The sequence below is a fragment of the Octopus bimaculoides genome, chromosome 1 (genome assembly GCF_001194135.2).
Source record: "Octopus bimaculoides isolate UCB-OBI-ISO-001 chromosome 1, ASM119413v2, whole genome shotgun sequence".
Lineage (NCBI taxonomy): Eukaryota > Metazoa > Mollusca > Cephalopoda > Octopoda > Octopodidae > Octopus > Octopus bimaculoides.
This window is the reverse complement of record NC_068981.1, coordinates 17,908,509-17,921,797: the sequence shown is the minus strand read 5'-3', so window position 1 is coordinate 17,921,797 and position 13,289 is coordinate 17,908,509. Positions and strand designations below refer to the sequence as shown.

At 38.2% G+C, this 13,289-nt stretch overlaps 1 protein-coding gene across 1 annotated transcript in view; it reads right to left on the bottom strand.

Annotated features, from left to right (window-relative positions):
* LOC106873470 (uncharacterized) overlaps positions 1 to 8,495 on the bottom strand; it is an 11,087-nt gene extending 2,592 nt beyond the window's left edge. The window contains exon 1 of the mRNA XM_014920851.2: positions 8,180 to 8,495. Coding sequence (XP_014776337.1) covers positions 8,180 to 8,203 — 24 coding nt within the window. The 5' untranslated portion in view covers positions 8,204 to 8,495. The remainder of the gene's footprint in view (positions 1 to 8,179) is intronic.
* Positions 8,496 to 13,289: the final 4,794 nt, after the last annotated feature.

Below are 13,289 nucleotides of genomic sequence, written 5' to 3'. Positions count from 1 at the left end.
TTTTTTTTTTTTTTTTTTCAGTCATTTGACTGTGGCCATGCTGGAGCATCACCTTTAGTCGAACAACTTGACCCCAGGACTTATTCTTTGTAAGCCTAGTACTTATTCTATCGGCCTCTTTTGCCGAACTACTAAGTTACAGGGACATAAACACACCAGCATCAGTTGTCAAGCGATGGTGAGGGGGCAAACACACACACATATACATATACAATGGGCTTCTTTCAGTTTCCATCTACCAAATAAATCCGCTCACAAGGCTTTGGTTGACCTGCAGCTATAGTAGAAGACACTTGCCCAAGGTGCCATGCAGTGGGACTGAACCCAGAACCATGTGGTTAGTAAGCAAACCGCTTACCACACAGCCACTCCTGCACCTATATGTAAAACATTTGTCAATAGTCTATTTACTTTACTTCCTTAACCCTTTCAGTTCTATATTTTCAATGAATAAACTGCCTGTAAGTTGCAATTAATTTTTAATAGAAACAAGATTTGGGAAGGCTTTTTAAAATATTTAACCTTATATGCTGGAACATAAAAAAAAGAAAATTGGCACTCCATTGCTTATGAGGGTTCCTATTGCCCCAGTCAATAAAACAGCTTGTGAAATTAACATATATAGGTGCAGGAGTAGCTGTGTGGTAAGTAGCTTGCTTACCAACCACATGGTTCCAGGTTCATTCCCACTGTGTGGCACCTTGGGCAAATGTCTTCTAGTATAGCCTCGAGCCGACCAAAGCCTTGTGAGTGGATTTGGTAGACGGAAACTGAAAGAAGCTCATCGTATATATATATATGTATGTGTTTGTCTCCCCAACATCGCTTGACAACCGATGCTGGTGTGTTTACGCCCCCGTAACTTAGTGGTTCGGCAAAAGAGACTGATAGAATAAGTACTAAGCTTACAAAGAATAAGCCCTGGGGTCGTATTGCTCGACTAAAGGCGGTGCTCCAGCATGGCCACAGTCAAATGACTGAAACAAGTAAAAGAGAGATATGCACACCCATAACATAGTTCTCGGAAATACAGGTGCTACCCAAATTTTGCCAGCTGAATGTGGCTGGAGTAACGTGAAATAAAGTGTCTGGCTCAAGGACACAAATGTTGGAGCATATTGTGTTAGTGCTGACCAACTGTAATCACATTATTTCATGTTATAAAGATTTTAATTTGAACTATGAAGACATTAATATGGATGGTATTGAAAAGGTTTACGTAGTATGAGATCAGACATTTAACTTTAGAACCATCTCATTCTACATGGGTATCCTTCATATGGGGCTTGTTTTTGATGTCTCATTTCTCCAGTGAGTTGACCCCCATATTCTCTCTCAGGTAAGTATGCAGTGTAATTGATTCTTGTAGACAAGTGATAAAGTTGAGAAGCTTTACAATTGAGTATGAGTAACAGCATCTCTGTTTCACGGAAGTAGTGAACAGGATTCATCCATATATATATATATTCATCTATATACAGGACAGGGATGTACTGCCTAGGTAGGCAGTGCCTACCCTGAATAAAATAGATCAAAAGTTACATTTTCCTTTTTATAGCAGAATATGCATCTAATTCAATATAATTATGAAGGTTAGTCTGATTACTATGCATAAAATGCAAAATGTTTCATTTTTTCGTAGATTAGGTAGGCATCATTTGCCCTGACTTTAAATCTCAGTATTAAAACTATGCATAGTACTGTTGTAGTACATTCCGACAGCAATGTTTTCTTTACATGCTTTAACGGCAGAAGTAATTCTGCCTCCAACTCAATCGCGCACATGTGTTTCGCTTAATTTTTTGTGCATTTTACTACATAAACGTCTACCCTGAGTAATTGCTGATGGCACGTGCCTGATACAGAATCTTCATAAATTACAATTTAAAAACTTCAGAAAAATGTTTGTGGTACCATTTGTAAGGGATAGTTATTTTCCAACCAGATGGTGATTGCCTCATTGGGGTTGAGTGTTCAAAAGTCTCTTAATGAGACTTCCAAATGGATGGATTGAAAGAAGTGGTCCAGTTTAAGTAATTTATGGACACTGAATAATTAATTGTTCACCATTTTTATGTCCACTTTTACATATTGGTGTGGATTAGACTGGACGTTTTGAGACACTATCTTATGGCTGGATGCATCTGATGTCAACTATTAGTCACCTGTATCTATTATAATTGCATGCAGTTAACATCATCCATCCTCAGCAAGATTCCTTACAGTTTCTGTCAACCAAATTTCATTCACTAATTATTGGTCCACACATGTCTACAATGCAAGACTCTTGTCCAGTATGTGATGTAATGGAATCAAACCCAGAACTACATTGTTCCAAACAGCCATAGACACTATATCTACAATTTCTTTTACTAGTTTCATGCTGGGCCACCACTGAAGTGTTTAGTCAAACAAACTAACCTCAGTAGTCATCATTTAATGTCTGTTTTCCATGCTGGCATGGGTTGGATGGTTTGACAAGGACCTGACAAAGTGGGAGGGTTGCACTAGGCTCCAGAGATTTTTTTTTTTTTTGGCATGATTTCCACAGTTGGATGCCCCTCTTGTTTTGGCGTGGTTTCTACAACCAACCACTTTACAGAGTGTACATGGGTGCTTTTTACATGACAGTGGCACATTATTAAGTCTGGAGCTGGCAGAAACGTTAGCATACTGGGCAAAATGCTTAGCGGTATTTCGCCTGTCTTTACATTCTGAGTTTAAATTCCACTGAGGTTAACCTTGCTTGTCATCCTTTCAGGGTTGATAAATTAAGTACCAATTGCATACTACACTGAACACTAATCAACTAGCCCCCTCCCCAAAAATTCCAGGCCTTGTGCCCAGAGTAGAAAAAAAAAACATTAAGTATGGTATTTATTTTGTTGGTCTCTTTTTGCCAAACCTCTAAGTTATAGGGGCATTAACAAACCAACTCCGCTTGTCAAGTGATGGCACATACATACTTATATCCAATGGGCTTCCACAGTTTCTGTCCACCAAATTCACTGACCAGGTTTGCAGTTATAGTAGAAGACACTTGTCCAAAGTACCATGCAGTTGAACAAAAGTGAGCTTCTTAATCACACATCTATGTCTGTAAGAGAAGTTTTCATTAATGCCCACTGAATTATGGAATATACAACTACTTAAGAGGGTGAACATGAGTTCAATTCTTAAGATAAAAGCCAATAATGCTAGGATCTGAACAAGTCCCATCTATTCCATAAATATCTATACTACAGCATCTGTTCGACCAGCTGCCAAATTAGTGACGTTAAAGAAAGTAGGTCTGGTCAACTTCCAATTTATTAATCACCATTGATTTCTTCTCTTTGCTTCCTAGAACATTCTGGAGTAGTATTTTGAAGAATTATACATTTTAGTAATTGGGTTCCAGTAGCTGAAGCCAATGAGAATAACAATCAATATTATATTAATTCCTTTTTGCTACAAATCAGAAACAAAATATAATTGCCGGTCACAAATCAATAAGCTGTTTTGGGTTTTGGAACTGAGTTGTTACAAAGTCAAGAAAAATCTATTCTTGGAATTCTACACTGGAATGGTCATTTAAGTTACCAAACAATAGCATAAAGCTATCAGAGAAACAATAATGTCAAATAATAACTTATTTTGATCATGAGTGAGTCCCAAGTTTCTTAAGGGCAAGAACAACCCATGCTACCATGGAAAACTGACATAAAATGATGATGACTATGGTAATCTCTACACTGATCTCTATTTAAATCTAAGGCGTAGGAGTGGCTGTGTGGTAAGTAACTTGCTTACCAACTACATGGTTGCGGGTTCAGTCCCACTGCGTGGCACCTTGGGCAAGTGTCTTCTACTATAGACCCGGGCCGACCAAAGCCTTGTGAGTGGATTTGGTAGATGGAAACTGAAAGAAGCCCATTGTATATATATATGTATGTGTTTGTCCCCCCCCCCCCAACATCGCTTGACAACCAATGCTGGTGCGTTTACATCCCCGTAACTTAGCGGTTCGGCAAAAGAGAACTGATAGAATAAGTATTAGGCTACAAAGAATAAGTCCTGGGTCAATTTGCTAGACTAAGTGCGCTGCTCCAACATGGCCACAGTCAAATGACTGAAACAAGTAAAAGAGGAAAGTATTTGCATATTAAGGATAGAAAACTAAGAAGATGAAGGTACAGTATATAACTCTACCTTCTGACTTATTTTATTATCATTGCATATTACACTGAACTCTTTTAAAACACTTTCACTCACATATATGTATATATGTCATCATCCACTTTTCCATTCTTGCATGGGTGAGAAAGATTTTTGTTGAGACATATTCTACAACCAAATGCCCACCCTCACCTGTTTCCAAGTAAGGCAATACTTCCTCATGGCTTGACATGTTTTCACAGATTAGAAATAAATCACACCACTTTGTTCAGTGACACTTGTTTAAGGCTAAACAACATCAAGAAACAAGAAGACTGAGATTACAATTACATCATTATCATCATTTCCATGTGTCAAACAGAATTTGTTGGGGCAGATTTCCTATGTCTGGATGTCCCTTTCTGTTGACAGCTCTTGCCTCTTTCCCAGCAAGGTAATATTTCCCTTGACCAAACATGTTTTTTTTTATGGATGACTGGAAACAAACAACATCATTTATATAACAGTGGTGCTCATTTACAAGATGTCAAGACAAGGGTGTGTGTGTGTATATACATATATATATTAGAAGGTTTGGAGGTGATATACAGGAATTATATATTAGAAAAAATAATAAGATACTCAGAGATCTGGATGGTTGTACATTTGCAGATTTTTATTAATATGACACATGTTTTATAAATTAGTGCTTGCATCTATTCTTGTAGATTCTCCAGATTTTCTCCAAATCTGGAGAATCTACAAGAATAGATGCAAGCACTAATTTATAAAACATGTGACATTAATAAAAATCTGCAAATGTACAACCATCCAGATATCTGAGTACCTTATTATTTTTTCTAATATACATATATATATATATATATATATATATATATCTTCATCATCATCATTTAATGTCTGCTGGCATGGGTTGGACAGTTTGACAGGAGCTGGCATGTTAGGAGCCTGCACCAGACTTGTGTGTCTGTTTTGGTGGGGCTTTTACAGCTGGACACCCTTCCTAACACCAACCAGCAGAGTTGACTGAGTGCTTTTTAAGGCACAAGCACAGGCAAGGTCAGTTTTGGCAAGGTTTTTACAGTTGGATGCCCTTCCAAATGCCAACCACTTTACAGTGTGGACAGGATGCTTTTTAAGTGGCACCAGCATCGGCAGGGTCACCAAGTAACTTGCAAGACAAAGTTCCTTTGCAATATATATGTGTGTGTGTGCTCAAGATGCCATGCAGTGGACTGAACCCAAGACCACATGGTTGGGAAACTTCTTACCTACACAGTCATTCCTGCACCTACATAACAGTAGAAATAAAGCCAACATAAACCCATTCAATAGTGACCTGCCTGAGGCCACTTCTGGTTCTGTTTAACACTACCACTTGGTCATTGGATGCCTTCTGATAGAGTTTGCTCTTTCACAAGCATTTGGGCCACATTTTTCCATTCTGAGAATAACTATCTCCCTTCTACCACCAAACTCAGAGGCACTTAAAAGGATCCTGGCACTGCCCTTTTTATCTTAAGCAATAAAAAATAACAAAACCTTCCAATTTTAAAGTGCTCCAATTTTGGTTTAACCCTTTAGCATTTAAACCAGTCATATCTGGCCAATATTCAACATGTTTTATGTTGAAACTGGCTGGATCCAACCTATCACACATACCCTACAATGTCATTCTAAATGTAAACAATCACATCATTGAAAGCACAAAGTTACAAGGTAATTCATGATTAATTCAAAGACAATGTGAATAAACAAGCATTAGATTTAACTGAGTAATCTGAATGCTAAAGGGTTTAAGATCTTATGTCAATCCACCTGAAAATACCCTTGGTTTTATGATATAAACTTTCTGGCACCCATGCCAACCTCTCCATTAGACTCTAAACTCGGCTTGCGAAGACCTGTTGGGGCAAGTGAAATCGAAATTGTGATTGAACCAAATTCGATGACTGGCACCTGTGCCAGTTGAGCGCTAACAGCACCGTGCAAGCATGACCATTGCCAGAGCAGCTGTGGTCTGGCTTCCATGCCAGTGACACATAAATAGCACCATTTGAGCATGATTGTTACCAGCGTCGCCTTACTGGCACGTGAAAAGACATTCAAGTGAGGTCATTGCCAGTGCCGCTGGACTGACTCCTGTGCAGATGGCATGTAAAACACACCATTTTGAGCGTGGCCATTGCCAGTACCACCTGACTGGCCCTCGTGCCGGTGGCACATAAAAGCACTCACTACACTCTCGGAGTGGTTAGCATTAGGAAGGGCATCCAGCTGTAGAAACTCTGCCAAATCAGATTGGATCCTGGTACAGCCATCTGGTTCGCCAGTCCTCAGTCAAATCGTCCAACCCATGCTAGCATGGAAAGCGGATGTTAAACAATGATGATGAATTAATTTGATCTAAATTAAAACATTGCATCAAAATTTCATGTTAATTTGTGTTTCAAACACCAGTTAAACCCTTTAGTATTCAGATTACTCTGTCAAATGTAATATTTATTTGAATTTTTTAAATCAATCATGCATTGTCTCATAGCTTTGGAATTTTGATGCTGTGACTGTTTATTGTTAGAACGATATTATAAGGTAAACGTCTGATGCCTGATTTGGTCAGTTTAAATATAAACAGGTAGAATGGTAGAATATTTGGGCCTGTTATGGCAGGTTTGAATGCTAAATGGCTAGTAATAGCAAAACTGTTTTATCTAATTCATGATATTTTCAAAATTATATGTATGTATGTATATTGTTGACCATGAGAGAGTGAAAAGTAATGCTGACGATACTAATATTTGAACTAAAAAATGCAATGGAGTAAATATCATGCAAGAGAATCTATAACAAAATGTTCTAATTATCATCAGTGTGTGTAAAATACAGCAGGGTACCCATATAAGAGAATGGTTCTCTAAACAAATAACTTGAATAACAAACAATTTTCTGAAGAGAATTGAACTTACATAATGAGTTGCAACTTCATCAACTAACCATGAGCAAACTCACTAAGCAAATGAAAGTTCATTCACATAGTGAGGCTGAAATTTGAACACAAGCCACAAGTAGATTATGCGTGTGTATATGTGTTGGGAGAGCATATGTGAATGTTATACTATATGAACAAATTGTGTAACCAACAGTTACTCTGATGAAAATTATATTCAATTAATGAGCAGGAATTTGAACTGCAAGCAATGAGCAGACTATGCAATCATATAAATGCCTGGAAGAGTGCATGCAAATGAGACATAAACATCCATGTGTGATTTCATGTAACTTACAAATTTCCGTATTTTATATAGGAAATAATATTTCTCATATTTTCTCTCATAATATTTCTCATAACTGTAGATCACCAGATGCAAGACAAAGGGAAAAATGCACACACACATATGAGGGGGTGCTAAAAAAGATCCTGGCTTTAAGGGTATCACAAAAGACCTGGTCAGAGGCCTAATCTTCTGAGTTCTTTTACAGGGCTTAGAAAAAAACCAAAGGACGGCTGCAATAAGTATGTGAATCTGAGAGGGGAACCATCATCATCATCATCATCATCGTCATCGTTTAACGTCCGCCTTCCCATGCTAGCATGGGTTGGATAATTTGACTGAGGACTGACAAATATGTTCAATAAAATCATAATTAACTGATCCTCCTGGAACTTTTCAACACCCTCTCATATATGTATATATTTACATCTTTGCTATCAATGGATGGACAAATAAACACCATTTCAGGTCTTCATCATGGAGTCTGGGTTTGGCTTGGAATGGATAACCCCTATTGATATGATATGTATTTCAATTAATCATGTAACAAACAATTTGGTTAATGAACAGAGTTCCAGAATGTTCATCTATAGAGACTCCTCCCCTGCTGTATATATGTTTCTGTATGTTTGTGTATATAAGGTTTCTATATGTTTGTCAGAAAAGGTGCATGTGTGCCTATAATAAAAAATATATATAATGAGTGAACAGGTGATAGGGAGAAAAAGAGCTGGTAAGGTGTAACTTACCTTGCTGTATATCATCAGATTCATCTCTTGAGCAAATACAGGTGATAAAAGGGTGACTAGTTGCTATGCCAGTTCTCTTCCACTTAGCTTGTTGAACTTGCTCAGACTTTGGTAACACTGTGAAGAATCATCTGTCAGCAACAACTTTTATATACATGTCACTACTTCCAGTGGATATCCACAGAAGAGGAAGAACAGCAGCAATTATTTAAAAAATCCACAACAATAATACAAAATAAAAGAATCTAGTGTAAAAGTAAGACCACGCCTCAACTTTGGTAACAAGGAATCAGAAGAATTCAATAGATATCTGTTGGAAGAATATGATAGGGAAGGTGAGATGGGTGGTGTAGTATTGTATCAATATTTCAGTTTGGCTTACATACATCTAAACACCTACTCAAATATACAATTATACATACTAATATAATCATAGTATATAAGGTTCATATATACATACACACAAATGTGTGAGTGTGTGTGCTTTTATAGATACAGATATATATATATATATATATATATATATATATATATACACACACATATATATACATACATACACACACACACACACACATATATATTTATATATTAAGGGCATTACTATACATAAATGCCCCACACTAGGAGGGACTCTTAAAGTCAAAACTACCATAATAAACACATTGTACTGAATTTCATTGTCACAGCATAGCAACTGGTCACTCTTTTGTCAGCTGTATGGTAATTCTGACTTTAAGTGTCCCTCCTAGCATGAGGCATTTATAGTAATGCCCTTATCATCATCATCATCATCGTTTAACGTCCGCTTTCCATGCTAGCATGGGTTGGACGATTTGACTGAGGACTGGTGAAACCGGATGGCAACACCAGGCTCCACCTTAATATATATAAATAAATGTATTTAAAGAGAATAATTAATAAATTTTTCCCTTATGAGGTTTTTCACGCTAACTACTTGATAAATTCTTATAAAGATTTTATCCTATTTTTAGAAGGTAATACCGAACTTCTGCTGACTCTTGCCCCACAACTTTCTCTCACTCTTTCCTCTTCCATCTATCCACTCACCTGTGACAGACTAGCGTCCCATCCAGGTGGGGAACCTATACGCCAATGAAACCAAGAAACTGGCCCTTATGAGCGAGGCATGGTTCGAGAAGGAACAAACAACAACAACAACAATATATATATATGTATATATTTAGATAGATAGATAGATAGATATAGATATGGGTGACATGTAAAAGCACCCACTACACTTTCTGAGTGGTTGGTGTTAGGAAGGGCATCCAGCTGTAGAAACTCTGCCAAATCAGATTGGAGCCTGGTGTTGCCATCCGGTTTCACCAGTCCACAGTCAAATCGTCCAACCCATGCTAGCATGGAAAGCGGACGTTAAACGATGATGATGATGATGATGATACACAGACACATACAGAGATGAAGAAGTGAGAAATTTTAATCATTTCCTCCTACTCTTCCAGACTGAACAGCCTTCTTTCACAAGGACCAGCATCAGAAAGCCTACAGTGGCTCTCTGATAATTCGTTTCTTCAGTCCAAATTATTAAAAAAGAAATTATAGAACTGTACTGAACAGTTGACATACACAGTCATCATCATCATCTTCATCACCAGTGCCTTCATCATTTAACATCCGTATTCCTAGCTGCATGTGATGGATGGTTCTACAGGATCTGACAAACCAGGAGCTTCTATGCCTGGTTACCCTAACACCAATCACTTTACAAAATTTAACGGGTGCCTTTTTCGTTTTGTGGTATCAGAACAGCTTTCACTAGATTATTATTATTATTGTTATTATTATTATTGTTGTTGTTATTGCTATTATTGTTGCTGTTGCTGTTGTTATTATTATTATTAAAATTCGACGACTGGCACCAATCGAACTAAATTCGACGACTGGCACCCGTGCCAACGTCGTCTCCTTCATTGGACACGAAACTCAGCTTGCGAAGACTTATTGGGGCAAGCGAAAGCGAAATCGGGATAGCACCTGTGCCCAGCGTCGCCTTTCTGGCACTTGTGCCCGTGACATGTGTAAGGATTTTCGAGCGACATCGTTGCCAGTACCCCTGGACTGGCTCTTGTGCGGGTGGCACATAAAATACACCATTTTGAGCGTGGCCATTGCCAGTACCGCCTGTCTGGCCTTCGTGCGGGTGACACGTAAAAGCACCCACTACACTCTCTGAGTGGTTGGCGTTAGGAAGGGCATCCAGCTGTAGAAACTCTGCCAAATCAGATTGGAGCCTGGTGTTGCCATCCAGTTTCACCAGTCCTCAGTCAAATCGTCCAACCCATGCTAGCATGGAAAGCGGACGTTAAACGATGATGATGCTGATGATGATTATTATTATTATTATTATTATTATTATTGCCTTTGCACAGCTTCTAACGCTGGAGATGTACTACAGTGTCAGCTGTTCACTACCAGTGAACTAAGGTAACACCTCTTATTTTTCGAGCACCTTCCGGAGTATTCAAGCAGTTCCAAGCAGTGCAGTTTTCGGCAAGTGCTCCACCCTTATTGCAGCCCCTATTTGTTCCACTATTATTATTATTATTTTTTTTTTTATTATTATTATTATTATTATTATTATTATTATTATTATTATTATTATTATTATATACAACAATAATAGCATCATTAATACCATTTGTTATTCTATGTTTAGTATAAAATATTTTGGGTGAATGTTTCTCACACAAAATAAAAGTAAACATCAACAAAAACAACAACAACAAATTTACAAATTTCTTGGAATCAACTAATTCCATTTGGTAAAAAGTAAGTTATTGATTGGATTCTATGGAAACATGGTAGGTTATTGAATGGTTGAGGAATCATTCTGGCAATTAATTACAGGAATTGACTGAGTGACTTTTTCAAATTTCATCTTAGATTAAATCAATCATCTTTGACCCATAAAAGAAGTTCTAAATATCAAAACTTGTGGTTATTTTCCAGATGAACCAAAATAATAATAATAATAATAATAATTAATTCTGTTTCATTGGCCACAAGGGCTAATATAAATTTAAAACATGTAAGGACATAGACAGGACGAAGGTTACAAAGGGTTTTGTCCGAAAAGAAAACGTTCGTGTAAACAATAGAAAAACAGAAAGATATAACAAATAAAACTCCCAATAGGGGGAGGCACTTTGAAAGGTTACACATGGAAAAGCCCATAAAAGCCACAGGAGCCTGATCAGAAAAATAAGAAAGGGGTATAGAGCCCTTTCTCCTTTTACATTACCTTTTTCTACAGGTGTATTCTCAGAATTGGTCTGTTTATACTGGCCATTCTTCCAACAGTCACCCACCTTTCAACAAATTTTCTACGAGACAGCACTTTCCTCTCTTCTCTCATCTTCCTTTTCAAGTGTAACTTGAAAAAGTTGATGAGGCCTTGGCCAAAGAGGAAAGTGTCTGACTTTAGCCCTTTTCAAACGGGTCCACCATACCACCTCTTTCGCTACAGCCACTAGACATAGGAAAATTGCCTTGCCCTCCCAGTTAAAGGAGGTCGGCAGGTCAATCTTCACAATGGATTCAGCTGATAGCCGGATCCGTGCAACACGTGACAGTAGCTGTTCGACATAAACCCACAGGTCAGCAATACTCAGGCACTGGATGAGTGCGTGGAGAATGGTTTCGTTATCCTGAGCGCACCTCGGGCAGGCCCGGCTGACGGCACTTCCGTGGCGGTAGAGTTTATCTCGAACAGGCAGCGCCCCTTGGTAGCACTGCCAGGCGAGGGTCCTTTGGAAATTATCCATGGGCCCCGGCCCGAAAGTTCTTCTGAACAGACTGTTTAACTGATTATCTTTGACGCCTAGAGTTTCCCCAAGAACGTTGTCGCACTTTTCCTCCACTAACCCTCTATAGAATGCTAGAGTGGAGCTTCTACCGATCGCATTGCCCACCTGAATGAGGGCGGTGAGAGCTTGGCAGCACTCGAGGTGCCAAGCGCCCTTCTCGGTCTATGTTTGATCCAGGATTGCATCTTTGTTAAAGAAACGAGCTGCGGAAAATCATGCCTGACGAACGGAGGGACTATAGAGTGCATTGCTTGAGGATATGGGACTTTGTCAAGACCAGTGGCATTAATGATTTTGAAGTGACTTAAAGTATTTTGAACTTGCCATGTATGTGAGAATGATGGAAAGGATGGGGATAGTTTTGGAGAAGATTCATCTAGCATACATCGACGAGAAGTTGGATACAAAGTAAGCAATGAATACAGAGGCACTCCTCTTGACAATACTGCACAGAGAACTATTGTGTTTGAAGTTGGGGAAAGAATTCCACAAAATTGGCAGAATTCCTCTTGAAAAGAGACCAAAGGAATCAGCTGCAGTTTTGGAAGTGAGATAGCTTGAGGGCTGTGTGACGCATGGAGGCATCATTTGCAGTTTGGAAAATAGTCTTGAAGAAGTTGTGATGTCTGATAAGAGCCATCCTGTTTTGTAGTGATAGATGGTATTCTCCAAGGCAGTGTTTTTTGCTGGAACTGTTATGATATAGCTATGAGTGAATCATTTGATTGATTTGGGCCCATAGGGTTTGGCATCCATGTGGAATCTAGAAGACATACTGGACAGGATTGTTCAAGCACCTAAGTTACTTTTTCATAAGTCAGGAGTGAAGCATGTGTGTTACCAGAAATAGTTAGCATACAACTAATGTAACCTTGGTCAGTTAAAATTTTTATTATAGTTCTGCTTTATCTGTAAGGTAGCACAGAATTTTGTCAGCGAACAGGTCGCGGTCTCAAAGCGTCGAAAATATTTTGACAAATTAAATTTAAATGTTGAAGTGAATCTCACGGCTTTTGTGTTATTTTAAATGGCTTATAAACATCTTCCACGATGCAATTGTTAAATAACAACTTATCCAGAAAATTATGGCAGAGGTAAAACGTTTACACATACACCCACACCCACTTCCGCGTTTTGGGTTTTTTTAAAAATTTCTTTAGGTTCCTATGTTTTCAGCTCAACTCCAATTGAGATGAACTTTTTTTATTTTGTAATTCGTGTTTGTAATGAACATGTTTAAAAGCCTAATCTTCGATATA